The sequence below is a fragment of the Xenopus tropicalis genome, chromosome 5 (genome assembly GCF_000004195.4).
Source record: "Xenopus tropicalis strain Nigerian chromosome 5, UCB_Xtro_10.0, whole genome shotgun sequence".
Taxonomy (NCBI): domain Eukaryota; kingdom Metazoa; phylum Chordata; class Amphibia; order Anura; family Pipidae; genus Xenopus; species Xenopus tropicalis.
Genome location: NC_030681.2, coordinates 137,716,895 through 137,735,065, shown reverse-complemented (window position 1 = coordinate 137,735,065; position 18,171 = coordinate 137,716,895). Strand labels below are relative to the sequence as shown.

At 39.1% G+C, this 18,171-nt stretch overlaps 1 protein-coding gene across 3 annotated transcripts in view; it reads right to left on the bottom strand.

The window, feature by feature from the left end:
- Positions 1 to 18,171, bottom strand: part of asap2 (ArfGAP with SH3 domain, ankyrin repeat and PH domain 2) — a 103,531-nt gene that overhangs the window by 51,728 nt on the left and 33,632 nt on the right. For all 3 annotated transcript variants that reach the window (XM_002935032.5, XM_004914478.4, XM_012963462.3), the window contains exons 2-3: positions 17,326 to 17,398; positions 2,071 to 2,216 (exon numbers count right to left, since the gene is read on the bottom strand). In XM_002935032.5, the coding sequence (XP_002935078.3) occupies positions 2,071 to 2,216; positions 17,326 to 17,398 (219 nt within the window). The remainder of the gene's footprint in view (positions 1 to 2,070; positions 2,217 to 17,325; positions 17,399 to 18,171) is intronic.

Genomic DNA, 18,171 nt, shown 5'->3' with positions numbered 1-18,171 from the left:
ACAAAATTAAAACCTAATCTGGCACACCCTGAAGGTAAAATGTCTGCATTTGGTAAAGAGAGACACATTTAGTTACATGGTTTGTACTAAGTATGCATAAACTGCCCTGTCAAGGCAGTGTCCTTGTGTCAGTCCTAACCTAGTAAAAAAGAGAGTATATTTTCTTTGGGGGGAGAAAGACCATACCTGCTTTTCCCTTTATTTGGCATGACCTCTTCCAAAGAAACTATTCAGCTTTTGAGCCTTTAAGGACAGCCTTGCAGTTAAGAAGGTGTTTATAAGCTTAAAAGCTGAATAGTTTCTTTGGAAGAGGTCATGCCAAATAAAGAGAAAAGCAGGTATGGTCTTTATCCTGCTAAAGAAAATATACTCTCTCTTTTACTAGTGTAGGGGAGCTGTGTATACTTGTCTCCCCTCTGTGCTGTCACTGTGTAAGGAGGAGGAGCCCCCACCCCCTGTGTGAGCTGACAGGAAGGAAGTGAGAGAAGAGGGGGCTGCTGGGAATGAGGAAGCAGATAGACAAGCAAGGTGTTGGTAGCTCACACAGTGCTCTGTATAATAAAGTAATTGGGAACCCCCCAGTGGCAGAAAGCGCGCTCTCTTAGGGTGCGGAAGGAAAGGGGGTCCTGTACAGGGCTCTGAAGAACAAAGCGTGCTCTTCTCAGGGCACGGAAAGCCAAAGGGAGTTCTAAGACTCTGAAGCACTTGCCACATAAGTGGGGGATTCCCCTCAGCAGTTCAGAAAGTACTACCTACTGTATGTTATGTGAGTGAGGTTGCCCCTGGCTGGCAGGCTGTATCTATCTCTGCTAATTTAAAGGTATAGCGTCCTGCCAATAAATCCATCAACCTTTCCTGTGTTTGTGTGTTGTGGATCAGAGAAGTTTCCCAGGGAGGGGTACCGCAGTCCAACCTGTCCTGACCCTGGGTGGAGGCACGCCAGTTATCAGTGTACCTGCCCTTCCATATAGCGGAGGCTCAGGGCTCCTGTAGCGCCACACGCAGGTGAATGCGTGCTAGATCTCATGCAGTAGCAAAAGAGGGCTACACTAGGTTAGGACTGACGCAAAGACACTGCCTTGACGGGGTGCCTCAGCTTATGCATACTTTGTACAAACCATGTGTCTCTTTTTACCAAATGCAGACATTTTTCCTTCAGTGTGTGCAAGATTAGGTTCTCTTAAAGCTATATAACGGAGTGCTGGTGTAATGTGTATAGTATATATATATATATATATATATATATATATATATATATATATATATATATATATATATATATATATATATATATATATATATATATATATACAGAGAAAAACAGAGCACACCCTAATAGTAATCAACTGCCCCGGGTGCTTGCAAAAAACATGTATAAAGCAAGACAGTGAGCCGCACACACAGGGACTTAGTTAGAAAACAAAAAAAAATTTATTAATGCAAAAAATCCAACGTTTCGAGCACCAACTGTGCTCTTCCTCAGGGACAAACCCAGGGTTTGTCCCTGAGGAAGAGCACAGTTGGTGCTCGAAACGTTGGATTTTTTTCATTAATAAAATTTTTTATATATATATATATATATATATATATATATTATATATATATATACACACACACACACACACACACACACATATATATGTATGTGTGCGTATGTATGTTTGTATATATGTATGTGTGTGTATGTATATGCCACATTCTAAGCAGCCTGTTTCATGTTGTCATGTTCATGTTCCTTTCATTGAAAGGAAATTGGAAGAAGCCAATAGGCACAGTTGCTCAACGTAAAAGCCAATAACGTTTGGTGAACCGGAACCCAGTGGTCTGGGACATTTTTGGATGCAAATTACAAACACTCTGTAAAAGCAAAGTGTTACAAGAATGGCCCAGCTCTCCAAAGCAGACATGTATTGTAACTGCAATATTAAAACAGAACCTTGTACTTGATGGTAACTAAGAGGCGACTCCATGCAGAAACAGTAAACACAAAGATCCAAGGGCTAAAACTGCTTATGCACATGGAAATATACACATTAAATATATATTTATAGTTAGGGCAATGTTACTTACCAGGTTCTTGAAAAGTGCTGTTAGCTCCTTGGTAAAGACGGAGAATTTTAAGAAGGCTGTTCCCAAATCAGGGTCATCCCGACAAACACAGTTGCTTCCAAATTTTTCCAGTGCTTGAGTGTACTGCTCCTCATTTTCCACGTGGGCTTTAGAGAAAGAAAAAAAGCAAAAGCATTTTTAGCTTTTTATTCAGCAGATCTCCAGTTTGAAATTTTAGCAGCTATCTGGTTGCTAGGGTCCAAATTATCCTAACAACAAGGTACTGATTTGAATTAGAGACAGGGATATGAATAGGAGAGGCCTTAATAAAAACAAGAGTAATAAAAAGTAGCCATAACAATAAAATAGTAGAGCATTTGTTTTTTTAGATATTGTGGTCAGTGAGCCCCATTTGAAAGCTGGCAAGATAAAAGTAAAGGAGGCATATAATTTAAAAACTATAAAAATTATAGTTAGAATTATATAGAATTATAATTAGAACTAGCCATTCTGTAACATACTAAAAGTTGACAAAGGTATAACTTTAGAGTTAAAGAGCGAGAACATACAATTAAAAATAATTTCTGGTCATAAGGTCCTTAAAATATTTCTAAGCACCTACTATAAAAACCAATCCAAGTCCAACCCCCAAAGGTGAATGCAACAGGTATTTCCACCCCCGCCCAGTGAAATAAACCCAAAAACTCAATGGCATATAAAAACTCAACATGGCAGGACTTGCGTATACAACATCATCACCGGTTTTATTATTACAGGTATGGGATCCGTTATCCGGAAACATCTTATCCAGAAAGATCAAAATTACGGAAAGGCCATCTCCCATAGACTCCATTATAAGCAAATAATTCTAATTTTTAAAAATGGTTTCCTTTTTCTCTGTAATAATAAAACAGTACCTTGTACTTGATCCCAACTAAGATATAATTAATCCTTATTGGGGGCAGAACAGTCCTATTGGGTTTATTTAATGGTTAAATGATTCCCTTTTCCCTGTAATAATAAAACAGTACCTGTACTTGATTCCAACTAAGATATAATTAATCCTTATTGGGGACAGAACAGCCCTATTGGGTTTATTTAATGGTTAAATGATTCCCTTTTCTCTGTAATAATAAAACAGTACCTGTACTTGATCCCAACTAAGATATAATTACCCCTTATTGGGGGCAGAACAGTCCTATTGGGTTTATTTAATGGTTAAATGATTCACTTTTCTCTGTAATAATAAAACAGTACCTGTACTTGATCCCAACTAAGATATAAATTACCCCTTATTGGGGGCAGAACAGCCCTATTGGGTTTATTTCATGGTTAAATGATTCCCTTTTCTCTGTAATAATAAAACAGTACCTGTACTTGATCCCAACTAAGATATAAATTACACCTTATTGGGAGCAAAACAAGCCTATTGGGTTTATTCAATATTTAAATGATTTTTAGCAGACTTAAGTTATAGAGATCCAAATTACTTAAAGATCCCTTATCCAGAAAACCCCAGGTCCCAAGCATTCTGGATAACAGGTCCCACACCTGTACACTTACAAAACACTGGATAATTCAATTTGCACACATAAGAGAAGGTTTCCATAACAGCAATCACCATAGGCACCATTACTACATTTATTTTAGCCACCAGATGTACCAATGCCATTGAGAAACACGGGTAGCCTACCAGTCCTGGCATAAAAAAGTAGATTGTAAGCTCTTTTGGGCAGGGCCCTCTTCACCTCTTGTATCGGTTACTGATTGCTTTATATGTTACTCTGTATGTCCAATGTATGTAACCCACTTATTGTACAGCGCTGCGGAATATGTTGGCGCTTTATAAATAAATGGTAATGTAATGTAAAAAAGCAGCACCAATGATCTCTTTTATTGAGGCTTCAGACAATGAGCTCAGTATTCATCAGGATAAGCTTCACTGGTTACTTCATCTGAAACCATCTGAGCTAAATATGATTCAGTGAAGAACTCACATGGCTGAAGATGCCAGGACACATTAACCCAATGGCATGTCATACACACGTGCACCTTTGCACAAATAAATCCCATTTGCACGGCTGGGCTATTTTTATTGGCACTAGTAGAAGTGTTGCGTTGCATGGAGACAATGCCAAAGTAATGAAAAAACTGGATCCAACTTAGTTGAATTCAATTTCAATTTCATTTTATTGTTACTTTTTATTACTTATCTTTCTATTCATACACACATATTCATATTCCAGTATCTAATTCATAAATCCAGTTCATATTCCATATCTAATTGGAATTTCTCTTCGGACTCTTCTAGCTTTCAAAATGGCATCACTGACCCCGGCACCCAAAAATCTATTGCTATTACTATTAGGCTACAATTTCATTGTTATTGTTACTTTTTATTAGTTTTTTTTTCTTTTCAGACCAACTCATATTCATATTCAAGTTTCTCATTTAAAAATGCTGCCTTGTTGCTAGGGTAATTTGGACCCTAGCAACCATATAGCTGCTAAAATTCCAAACTGGAGAGTTACTTAACATAAGGCTAAATAATTCAAAAACCGCAAATAATTAAAAATGAAGACCAATTGCTAACTGTTTCAGAACTGACATTTCAAGTCCAACCCAATAGTGACTGTCTATGGCATCTTACAGCAGACCGTCTGGCATTTGCCAGAACCCACAGATTGCCAGTCCGGCCTTCATAGTATGTAAGCTCCACTAAGGCAGGTGATGAAATATAATCTCTGTGAAGCGATATATAAGTAAATAATAAAAATAATTGTAATAAAAATCCTTCCCAGAAGCAGTAAAAATAACTGACACAGAAATATCTCTCCAATATGCCTTTTTATTCTGTAACACAGGCACAAAGGAAAAGAGATAAAAGATCCCAGAATGAAAAAGTGTGGCATGTCTCAAATAAAATGAGTCAGGATGGATTTATCTGGCCATTATTCTGATTTGAAGATAATATGCTGAGGCAAGAAGATAACATCTCCCAGCTCAGTTCTTATTAAATGGGTCAGCAGAAGAGCTTAAGCAATGAATGTGCCTAAAGCAGCACTGTACATAAACTGGGAGTGTGCACTGTCTAGACATCCACGAGAGTCCCCAATTAGTATAGCCATACACCCTCTTTTATTTCACTAAATGGTTTTATCAACGACATCATCAGCACATTCTAATAATAATTATATATGTGCCAGCAGCAATGTGGGTGATGTGCAATAAGGGACTTGCTCACCAGACCGTACAGTGTAAAGTAGGTAAGGGTAAAATGTAATGTGTTTTTGTCATTCATTTGTTTTTCAGGTTTGAATAATTCAAAGGTATCATTTGTATGAAATATTAATAGAACAGGGCTGTCCAACGGTCAAATTATAGTGGCAATGGCAAAATGCTTACACTGCTATTTCAACTTAGCAACTCTTATTACAACTAGCCAGTATAATGACTTACTGCAAACATCATGCCTCTCTGCCCACCTGTCCGTTTCTATTCCTCTTTGCCCGACTATAGACTGATTCTCCCTATTGTTCATGGCCCCCTAGAATGAAAAAAAGCCTTTCCGTCTAATGTTGTTTCTACACTGATAGCCATTTAATTAGGGTACACCTGACCCAGCTTTGATTGGTGAAAGTTCCTGGTTCAAATCCATGCAGAAGCCTATAGTCCAATTCAGTCTCAGTTACAAAGTTTTCTGTAGAGTTTTAAATAATGCATCTATATAAGTTGGGGAAAAACCACATATCTAAATGCTAGATATTTGGCATTTCCATTAGTTTTTTTATAACTGGTCACTTTTTTTGGCATTTGGTCAAGGCACTCTGGATAATAGGTCCCATACCTGTAAATATTATATAAAATATAGCACTAAAGTGCCTTGAGTAGCCTTATATACCACTGCCCTTAAAGGAGAAGGAAAGGCAAAGTCACTTGGGGGTGCCAAAATGTTAGGCACCCCCAAGTGACTTACCTTTTCCCCCGGGCTGGTGCCCCTGTTCAGAGAGCATAATTCGGATCTTTTTGGATAACAGCTTTCCAAATAAGAAATTACATACCTGTAAAAACTGCATACCTGAAGCTAGCACTAAACGCAGGATCCAGCGTCATGATTTGGCTGAATTCCAGATTTTTTTTTGTGTAGGATTTGGGTTTAGCCATACTAAATCCAAACCATTAATTTCTTGTGAATTTAAAGCATCAGACAACTGAATGTGTCGCATTTAATATAATTTTTTTATTTTTTTTGCATGAATATACAAGAATTCAGAATTCAGTTGAATGCAAAAATGATTGATTCAGTGATTTCTCTGGTAAACTGAACCTTTTATATGTTTTTGCGTCATTATGTTTTACCCCATATTCATTTGATTTAAAAACAGAAATAATAAAAACAAGGGAAGGTTGAAGAATAACAGATATGAGTATAATATTAGTGGGATATAATAGAGAATAAATATTTTTAAAAAAAGTACTGTATAGTTTCCTCTTCTACATTCTGTTAATACCATTCTATCCTATAGTGGGGGACCGCAAACAGTAGAAACCCAGAGTCACTCAGATAAAAGGATCATCTATTATACCATTACTCTTTTGGACACAGCTTCTGCTACAGCTATAGGTAGTGCTGGGTCAATCAATCATAGTATATAATAAAAGGGAAATACCCTTTACAACTATACTGCTGCCTAGGACCTTGCAGCTATGGCATTTAGTAGTAAAGGAGCCAACTGCTTTCTGTAATTCTAGCGGTTCAGGATACGTGCCTGATGTTATTTTCTTACACTGATTTATTGTTTTGTGCCATTTGGCCACGTTATTGTAGTTGACCCACTCTTTGTCATGCTGACACTTGATGGCAAGTTAGAGGTCTCTGTGGACTGTCTACTGTAAGTGTTGAACATCAGGGACCCTTGCTCAGTAGAAGATGGTAGAACAGAACAGTACTTCCTTTGACAATTTCCTCTGGCTAAAAAGACACAAGTTGCTCATAAAACTGAATACACATAAAATATGCAAGCAGAAATGACTGTAAACCCATAACTCTAAATGTGAAAGCTGACAGGCAAATGCATTTAACAAGAACATTTCGATCAACATGACAGCCCTGTTTATGAACTGTTGGTTTCAGAAATATTTCCTTTCTAACTTCACAAAATAAGAAACAAGAAAAAAAAACATAACTCATAATTGTCACTAAAAATTAAAATCATGTAATTTCCTTTCTATTTTCAAAATCTTTAAAATTTCTATTTTTCTATTTCAATTTGTTTACTTACTCTCAAACTTTTTTTTTTAACTATAATTTTTATCTTAATTTTACTTATAACAAGAACAATGTTTACATTATCAACATCGTCAAAAGGAAAAAGAAAACATAATAAAATAATTACATAACTCAAATGGTAGCTCCTATTTCTATATATGCTGCAATTTCCGGAAGTCGCCCGACATTTCCTCTCAAAGCTCAAAACTTCGGGTTAATTCTGGAAATCGTAGCGACGTGTATGCCATCCCACCGGCGGTTGGATGGCATTGCCGGTGGGATGGCATTGGGGGGAGTCGCCCGCACCAACGAAGATTTGTCACAGGGTGACTAATCCTCCCGTCTGTCACTGCCCTTAGGGTGAGGACACCCAGAGCTACTAGTAGCAGCTAAATGTTGTGGCTACTAAAATAGTCAATGCTGATCATTTACTGATAATTGTCTGTGTGTGTGTTTTAGCACTTCTCAGTATTATCTATGGCAGTGTATTTTCTTGAGTTTAGTAGCTGTGAAAAAGTAGCTGCTACTAACTTCAACTCCCAGCACCCAGTGACACTTGCAGCTGATATAAAGAAAAAAGGTTGCAAGTATAATGCTTCTATAATGATCATGGTATTTTAACGTAACTTCTAAAAACATTATTATATTTACTACATGTAAAAGGTTGGTCAGAACAGATACATGGAATAATGTACCCCCTATTGTACAATATAAGGATATATGATGTCACCAACAAGTTCCATGGCCATATAAAAGCATGAGGCCACAGGCAGAGTTTGTATACAAGTCATGGAACTCTGAGGTTACAACTAAAATTCTTATTTTACAAAAGGGGGTACATTACTACTGTTATAATACACACGTTTCAATGAGTCATGGGGAGTATGTATATGGATGAGTACCGTTAAAAAAGATGTAGTTTACAGGTTGTTCATGGTCCTGTATAGGTTATTCATTGCCTTGATGTATTATAAACTTTATACTCAGTTTACAAAATTCACTTGCAATTCAACTTATACATTTTGAAAAAAAGTTTAGTAGTCCTTTTATAGTAAGCCAAAAATGTATAGCTAGTAGAAAGGTTGTAGAATGCGGAGCACGTTGGAAATCTTTTATTGTCTGCACAGCATTGAGTGGAATGGTTTCAGACACTTTTTTACTTGCCATAACCTTTTTAGTGTACCTGGAGCGAGCACATCCAAAGAGAAATCTTCCGAGAACTGAAGCACAATGCCTTAAAAAAGACAAGTGACTGCTTAACAGCCCCTGCTGGGATCAAAGTATTTTGACATCAAACCACACGCCGGTATATCAAAGCTTCTCAGCAACCAATTCATTTTTTGGTGAATGGGTTTTCTTTCAAGGTGTTTGTACTGAGACAGATTGCCATTCTATGCACATGGAGGCAATCACCTGCGGCTTCAGGACTCATCATTGTCAGACACAATAAGAGAGGCTAGTTAGGGGCCCGCTAGCCAGCAGGGTCAGACAGATGATAAAAAGGCTTTGCAAGAAGAATCGATGCTGCTATTCTCCAAATTCCATTAACCAGTGTCTAAATCAAATCATTTTTACATTGGTGTTTGCTCCTCTACTAAAAGCTGCTGGGGTTTTATAAGACTCTGGATAAATAAAAGGAAATAAAAGCATACAGAGTGTAAGGCTTGAGTGACTTAAATGTACATGTATTATTGATCTTCTGTTGCACTGCCTAGGCACAGAGTGGTGTGCTCATTTAATCGGGTCACCTAGAGTGCAGATCTGTGCCCAACATGGTTCCCAACAGAGGGCAAAAAGGACATATGTATAGTGATGTTCACTTCTTTGTTAAAGACTGGCTAATGCAGAGCTAACAGACACAGTTTGCATCCACTGCCCAATGTAGGATTTGGCCCTGTGTCATCTATGTCTGTGTGAAGCCCAATGTTATATCAGGAAGAAGATCATTTTGGGCCATTAATAAAAATAGAGATATTGCTCAGGTAAAGCTATAAGGGCTTGTATATGTTTGCAAGCTCAGTGGGCAACTTGTGATTTTTCCTGCAGTGTGTTGCATGTAAATCCACTCTCACTAAGTATTTATGTCAAAATACGTTACTGGCTTGGCCGTTCTGAATTGGGCCCAACTGTGCCTACTGACACAGCAGCCTGGGAAAATAGACGCAGCACACTTACGGCGAAACTACAGGATACACATGTTACTTGAACACAGAAAATGAACACTAGAAATAACTCCACACAGACTTTGAAAATATAGGGCGCAACTTCTCCAGATCTGTGATAAAGTGTGATCCTATGTGCATCCATTTTGGTGAACTGCACACAACTGCAGTAGTAGCAAGGCATTTGCAACAAGAGAACTGCACGTTTGATGAAATCCTGCGTAAAACCACTGCATTGTAGGGAAATAAAACACTCTAAACTGAATTTTGCTCACTATGCCTCAGTAAGGGAATTTTCACTATAGTGGTTTGTAGATCACCTCTACTGTCAGAGAAAAAAGCCTTTGGAGCCCTATGTTAAAGGGGCAACCCATTTCCAACATGTGCTCAATAATTATGGCTTGCACTGAACATACTTTTTTTCCTGTTGATGTTAGTTACTTTGTGTGCTAAACATGAAATTAAAACCTATTATTTCTAACAGCCTTTTACCAGTTTCCATTTCCAGTTCTGCCCAGTCACTGTTTGCCCACAGATACGTGCTCTGTATTACTAGAGGCTCCTTATCTCAAAGCCTAACACAGGCTTCAGATTAGGGAAGGCAGGTGTGTGTTAATACAGGGTTCCTTGTAACCATTTAAAAAATGATGCTGTTTACAGGGGGCAAAGAGTAAAACAAAAAATGTACTCTTACTAATAGCAGGAAAATATGGATTTTTTAATGAAAAGGCATAACAAAAGTCCTATTTATGATGCTCATGTTAAGCAAAGGTGTACATGAAAGCTGTATTGCACTATTCCAGGAGAGCCAAGGCACTGCCAGCTAAATGGTTAAATGGGCAGCCCTGCCAATCTTATGGGAACAAGATAGGGTGAGTAGCAAGAACAGGATATAAACAAACCAGGCTATTTGAAATTATTGTGCCTGCAACAAAACCTGCCCAGTGTGCATGGAAATGAGGTATTTGCTATGGAAATCATATTGATACATATGCAAATCAGGCTGGCAGTTGACAAAGTGTAGAATAAAAGGATGGATGAATGCCTCTGAGCTGCCTGTAGTTATATGCCTGCGCTGAATCCCTTTCCATTCATCCGAAAAATATTGAGTGATGAGAAACCTGCAGCCCCTCAAGCTGTTGGTGAACTACAACTCCCAGTATCCTCAGCAACCAAAAAGGGTTCTGAGTGGTGTAGTTTAACACACCAGCTGGAGCGCTTCAGGTCTTCCCATTTGTAAAAATGCATTTTTTAGGCATGGAAAATGGAACAGCCATATTGCAAAACAAAAAAAAAAATCTATGTCCCATTACTTTGAGAGGGTTCTGGAAATCTGTGTAAAATCAGTGGGAAAGCAGCACTGGAGACAGCAGTGGGAACAGTTCAAAGGGGCTGCCATAATGGTTTATAGGCTTAAGAAGGCTGGAAACTCTAATTAAAGACTTAAAAGGGTCAAATACGCCACTATCTTTAAAAAGCAAAAAAAAGTAATCATGGGATACCTGCAAACAGCTGTTATAGGGGATCAGAAAAGGCCCCTGTGGCTGTCAGCTGCTCCGTCAAGTGACGCGCATCAAACTGCCCACAATCTGCACTGGTGCAGTAACTTGCGTCAACCGGATACTGGCTTTTAATTTCCACCTAAACACAGCTTAAAGCTTATTGTCTATGAAGATTTTCATTCATCCAGGTCATGGTAGTTACCTAACAAGTCCAGTTGCTTTAGATTTATTTATACTAGATACTTAAAGCTTATTATTGACTATGGGTTACTGCACTTATATGAGCCCTATGCCTGACCCACCACGGCCTAAAGTTGGCCATATGCAGGCTAACCTACATATCTGATTAATCGCCCAGTCATCTCTACTTATAGCCCACTTGTGCTTTTTCATTGATCTTAATGAAATGTGATGGCAAGGCAAGGTGTGCCACAGGCTAAAAAGTTGTTCATAAAGATACATAAGTAATTGTATATAAATTCATTTAAATATTCATCACAACATCCAGTTTGAGCGACAGATATCTACCATGGGTGACTAACCACTCCGAAATGCCTTTTCCCCGGCAATAATAGCAATCGCTGGTGAAAAGGCCCACATGGGCTTCGGCTTTCCGAAGTCATGCAAAGTTGCCTGCAGGAGAAAACTTTGTGCGACTTCAGAAAGCCGAAGCGATGCATAGGCCTTTCCACCTGCGATTCCTATTGTTGCCCGTGATAATGCATTATGGAGTGGTTAGTTGCCCACGATTTCTAGAACAGGTTAATTTCTGCTTCTGCGGGCCACTGACCTTCCTGAAATGCTTTCCCACTGGCAATTAAGTGAATTAACGTTGAGAAGGCACACATGCTGCTGCACACGTGCTGCTTTCCCAAATCTGTGCAAAGTTTCCTCCGGCTTGGAAAACAAGCAAAGTGTTTGCTTTTCCACCGCCAAGTCACATTATTGGTGGTGGAAAGGCATTTCGGGGGATTAGTCGCCTGCAGTAGCTGAGATTAACCTTGCGTGACTAATCCCCCCGGGGTATTGGTGGCAACTCTAGTGCCCTAAATACTCCCAGGAGGAGCATGCAGAGTAACACATGGTATTTCTGACTGCTGTTTGTGTACATCCTCATAATTCTTGATAATAAAAAAATGAATGATACATCCTGCAGGAAGCGGCGTGGTGATTACAAACACAAAGCAGCTTGTTAAAAATACTTGTACCATAGGGATATGTGTTTGTGCACCTAGGTTCTGCCTCTATGTGCAAATACATTTGAAATCAACTGCGAAATCCTGAGTAAGGATTTATGAACGCTTCCCCACCCTTATACCCCTCACTGTGTGGGCTCCTGCAGGCATCTGCCCATTACTGCCCTTTTACATTGCTTAGAGGTCTCTATTCATGGAGGATGTTTCTAATGAGGCAGTGGTGCCTGCTGTGCTTGTACTTAATCAGTGGCAGGCGATTACTATGAAATGAAACTGATTTATCTGAGCTGTCTACTCTGCCTGCTTTCCTGACTCAATCAATGTATAACACTGGGTTCCACTGGTTCGGTGGGGGGTATCAGCCACAGACCAGTCCTCTTCCTCTCTGTATTGAACTGTGTATATATCCAACCAGTATCTGCAAATAAAATATTTCTTGACAGCACATGTCCAGTTTTATATGAGAAAGGCTTTAAACTTCTATAAAGAATGGCATTTGGCCCCTGTTAACCTTCTAGCAAGCTTAAGCGTAAATGTGGGCCCTAATCTGACTGAAATTTAGGCTACCCCAAATTAAATATAATAATAAAAAATATTTTTGACAGCACTTAAAGGTCAGTTCCTTGTTTCTGGCTGGTGGGACGTTGCCTTTCCTGGAGCGAGTGTGATATGGCGGCTGAATTGACTCTCCATGGAGAATGTGTGCAAGCACTGGCATGTGTAAGGAATGTGCCTGAGAGGCAGCAGGATCACAGCAGGAAGTGGCAGGCCTTTCATCCACTCGCTGCTAGGCTTCACATCTGGCAAATCTGACAACTGGATGCCATGGCACAGAGAGAGGAACATTTCTAGTCAGGGAAGGCTTTTACTAGGCAAAAAAGAATTTGCAGACCACCACATTATGCAACATACGGACATTAAGCTGCTGTTGAACTAGAACAGGTGGGGTAAAAGAGTTATGAAGTGTTAATGATGCTATCTCACCCAGGGGCACTCCTGTCATAAGGTGAGTTGGGAAACTCGCTTCAGGCAGCAGCGGGGCACTGCCACCTAAGGCAAAATGTCCCAACCTCACCTCATGTTGGCCTAGCTGTGGCTAACCCCCATCACTTACATTTTTGCAAATTGAGGGGTGCCACATTCCTAGTGCAGAGAGCACAATAGCGCTCTCTTCGCTAGAATCAGAATTAAAGTAACCATTGGCAGCTTCATGACATCTCTGTTAACTTGTGGGGCTCAAGTTTGTTTCGCATGATTTTATCTGTGTATGGCCACTTTAAGGATAATGACACACGGGGCACTTTGTTGCCTGTGGGAAATCACACTCACAGTGGGTGAGCATAGACACAGAAGAACCTGAGCTCTCTCTATAGAAATTTATATTAAAAAAAATTCAGTGTTAAAGGCAAGAGGGATTTGGGTGGAGAGCCCTTTAGATTAGGTTTGCATAAAATTCCTAATTTTTTAGATTTAGCCAAAAACTAAATCTTGGCTACTGTACCTAAACCCAATTTTGAATATTTGAGAAAAATTTTTTAGCATCACACGTGAACAAAAAACTTTCATTTAGCGAAGTCAACCAAATTCAACTCAACCAGGCACTCAGATATATGCAAAAAGTGCTGGGGCTTGGCCAAATCTTTATCCATTTTGGATAAAGAAATTGAGGGGTTTGGACTGATATTAAAAAAATACTAGGTGGATTACAGGGCCCCAACACAACACTGTTTGTAAAGGGAGGAACGCCACTTCACTGTCTCTTATACAAATAAAAACAGTACTTAGGCTCCTAGACATAACAGACATAACATAAAATACAATAAATGAACCAAAATGTAAGTTTCTCTACAGAAAACAAACTCTCTTTTATTTGAAATGCCTCTGACTGGCACAACACGATATGTTAGAAATATACCAGCAATGTAATTGTCCGCCAATAGCTTAACGCGCATAGTAATCAGCTTCGGCAACCAAAGCAAACACTTCCATTTATAATTTGAGCCTGCCGCTCCTGACAAGAGTTGAAGCCATCCCGTGCGTGAGCAGAATGAATCATGAGATGGTAATTGGGCCTAAGAGAAATCACTCTTTTACACATGAATCGCTTGGCAGAGTTTCCCTGGAATTGCTCTCCCAAAATGCTGCCCAACAGGCTTCTGAACAAGAAAATAAAATGTACTTTTACAGGATGACTAATAAGAGTTATAGGCAACCTGCCCCAATAATACACCAGACAGGGTGCCCATGCTTGGTTAACAAGAGGAGAGTGATTGAGATCCACCAGACTCTAATGGATGTTTGTTCTACCGGTCAAATGCAGTAGAGATGCCAAATGGATATAAAGGTTCATCTGAAGGGCATCTGATCACCTTATGCCCCCAATAACATCCCACCCAGTCTACGTCAAGCCCCCTAATCCCACACCCTGCTTCAGCTTCTTTTGAAGATGTAGGGGCACAAATTCTGTGCCTTTTAATGTTGGGTAAGTACAGGATTTTGGTGCAAATTACGACTCAGCTGTTCCTGTTCACTTAGCGAGTGACTTGACAATTTAAAAAGTCTGTCTCAACTAGTCTAGGCCAAGTAACTCATAGAACATAATTATCAATTACCTACTTCAGGTAATAAAAGTACCCTGTCAGTCCCTGAAGACAATGGAGGGGGACAAGCTGGGCTCAGGTATTAAAATCATGGGGGAACATATCGTCAGTTTGGGTGCAGGCTTAGCTTGTACTGGCATGGGTTGATGAATTCCTGACACCAAGACAGAGAGAAGGAGAGAAACCCTACTTGTCTTTCTGTACAGGCTGAATAACTGTCTGGGGTTTTTTTTGACTCTGTAAGTAGTGTTACTTACAGAGTCAAAAAAAACCCCAGACAGTTATTCAGACTGTACAGAAAGACAAGTAGGGTTTCAGCATGGCTGGTGGTTAGCAATTCTGCTTTATGATCCCCCTAACCTCTAATATCCGTGGTTAACCACACACTCTTCACTTCCTCATATAACTCTAAATTAATTTATCATGGCAAACACACAGCTCTGAATTACACCATGTCAGCACGGAATGTTACCAGGTATACACGGCTATCTGCTTATATACAGAATTGTTCAGTATAATACATGGTCACAGGTTATTCTGTCCAGTGCCTTTATTTATCTGCACAGGGGCAGAACAGGGGCGACTAATCTCCTCATGCATCATTGCCCTTTGGGATTGTATTTTTCATCTTCTAAAGCTGACTCCAAGATATCTTCAGCTAACAACACATTATGTAAGGAGACTGTAAAGTTTTCCACCACAGCCAAGACTGATGGACCAGCCACATAGAATGATTCCTACAGTTTCACACAATGGTCATACCCTACCAACTGACCTGGCACAAACCTACAATACAACCATAATCTATATTCTGACACTACACAAAGGGTGAGAATGCATCACGTGGATAAAAACATAAATAAATAATAACGTGTTGATTTTTGTCCTGCTATTATTGCTGATGTTTGTGTTCTTCTCCTGTTGAGTTAACTGAAACAAAACCAGGGGAAGTGCATTCATTCACACTAGGTATTCCCATGTCAGTGAACATTGATTTTTGCAAGCTTGCAACATCTAAAATGCTACACTTTCAGGGCCATTAGAAAGAGACTTTGGCAGTGTTTCTGTGTTCTGAAGCTAATGTATCAGACTTCAATGTGATTTTTCAGGTCTCGTGATCATGGAACACTGTCAAATAATGGATAAAAAGACATTATATTGACAAATGTCCATGCTCGGATATGCCTCCTCTTCCTAAGTGAACCACCGTGTCATAGAGCATGCCCCCATCATGACATACTATACGCAATGCTGGTGTTATTCACAGTTTGCATTGTAGAAAATGGAAGCATTAACTAAAAGGGTTGAGTTTGATCATTTCAGAATAATTGGTTGGTGTGTGCAAGGCAGGGCCACAATGAGATTCCATATTATCACTGGCATTTCAAGTACACAGAGGCCTAATAAATAGAGCCTGTTTATAACCTCATGCAGTAGCCCCATTGGCATTTGCACAAAAGTCATGCAAGCAATACCTTTCTCAGGCACTAAACATCCACCATAAATTCACTTAGTCATCAGTACTAAAGTAGCGTACCAACTAGCCAATAAGGCCCCGCCCCAAAAACATAAAAATCAAACAATAAAGAGGGTGACGGGTACAGCCATTAGAGGAAATCTAGCCTCCCCAATTGCTCAGAAGTAGCACAATTTTCCCACCTAAAAGTCATTTAGCAAATCAGATTCTATCCCCCATATGTAATTATAGCCACTAAATGCTATCTGCTAATTGACTGCTATATGTTACTGCTCCTGGGCGGACTTTGTGCCTTTTATTACGTAACCCCCTTAGTTTCCAGTCCAATTTACCCTAGCAACCAGACAGTGGTATGAATGAGAAATCAGAAGATGAATAGGAGAGGGCATGAATAGCAATCTAAGTAATACAGGTATCGGACCCCTTATCCGGAAACCCGTTATCCAGAAAGCTCCAAATTATGGAAAGCCCGTCTCCCATAGACTCCATTTTAATCACATAATTCAGAATTTTAAAACTGATTTTCTTTTTCTCTGTAGTAATAAAACAGTACCTTGTAATTGATCCCAACTAAGATATAAATAATCCTTATTGGATGCAAAACAATCCTATTGGGGTTAATTAATGTTTTATTGATTTTTTAGCAGACTTAAGGTATGGAGATCCAAATTACGGAAAGACCCCTTATCCGGAATACCCTTGGTCCCGAGCATTCTGGATAATGGGTCCTATACCTGTAAAATATAGAAATAACATTGTAGCCTCCAAGAGCGATACTGTTATGCTGCCAGAAGGTGGTGACCCCCATCTGAAAGCTAAAAAGTGGTAGGTACATAAAAGAATATAATTAAATGAAGCCCAATTGAAAAGTTGCCAAGTATAAGACATTATATAACATAGAACTACTGAACTTCCCCCTTTTATATATTAGTAGAGGTGAGTGAGCACAAGTTTCTCATTTTTTATTAACTTACACAAGTCCAACATCTTTACTAAACTTTACTATAAGCAAAATATGTGAATGATAAGAGCCAATAAAGAAATACAAAGGAGCACACCATGATACATACTCAGACCAGAAGTGTGAATGGCTTTGACTGATTTCTTCATTTTGTTCAGAATCGTGTGATCAACCTCCAGAGCCTATGGGAAAAAAAGACATTGTATAAATGACCTACTTACAGAATTAGAACAGTGGTTAAAGGTACAGCTAAATTCAAATATAACCTTGTCTTACTGAACAGAACATGGGGACATTCACTAGAAACTGGAATATGCTTCAGTGTGAAGGGTACGGATAGATATTTAGAATATATTAAGAATTTCAAAGTGGAACACAATGTTCTTAGGTAAATAAATTCCTGTTTTTGACCTATAAGAAATCTTCCACTGCATCTCAGGTGATATGGACTAATCCATTTCCAAAGCGGGAAGATGAAGGTTAGAAACATATATTCGCAATGATCCGAGTTCTTTTATAGGCACGTCTTTCATCATGTTAAAGATACTGTTAAATAGCTCTCTTCAGTTAGAGAATGCTCCTTGATAAGATAGCCCCAAGTGCTTTATTTATAGCGCCATTGCCAAGCTGGTTGGAACAGTATTATATAAATGAAAATCTGTAAAAGCAAGTGGCATACCTAGAAGCTATTGGACCCTACAGCAAATTCTTATTTGGGGGACCCTCCTCAAGCCCCCATCGGAGTAAAGGAAAGTGCATTCTTGATATGATATGGATATCCAGTATGATAATGGAGGCTATTTAACATCACAGCAGAACCAAACATAGCCTTAGTTACAAACCTAAAGTTTGTAACTAAGGCTGAGAATCTGCCCCCTGTGGCTTCAGGTAATAGTACAAATGTCAGGAATCATAAATTTACTGGAACTGCTGGTTTTGTACTTTTTAGGGCTGT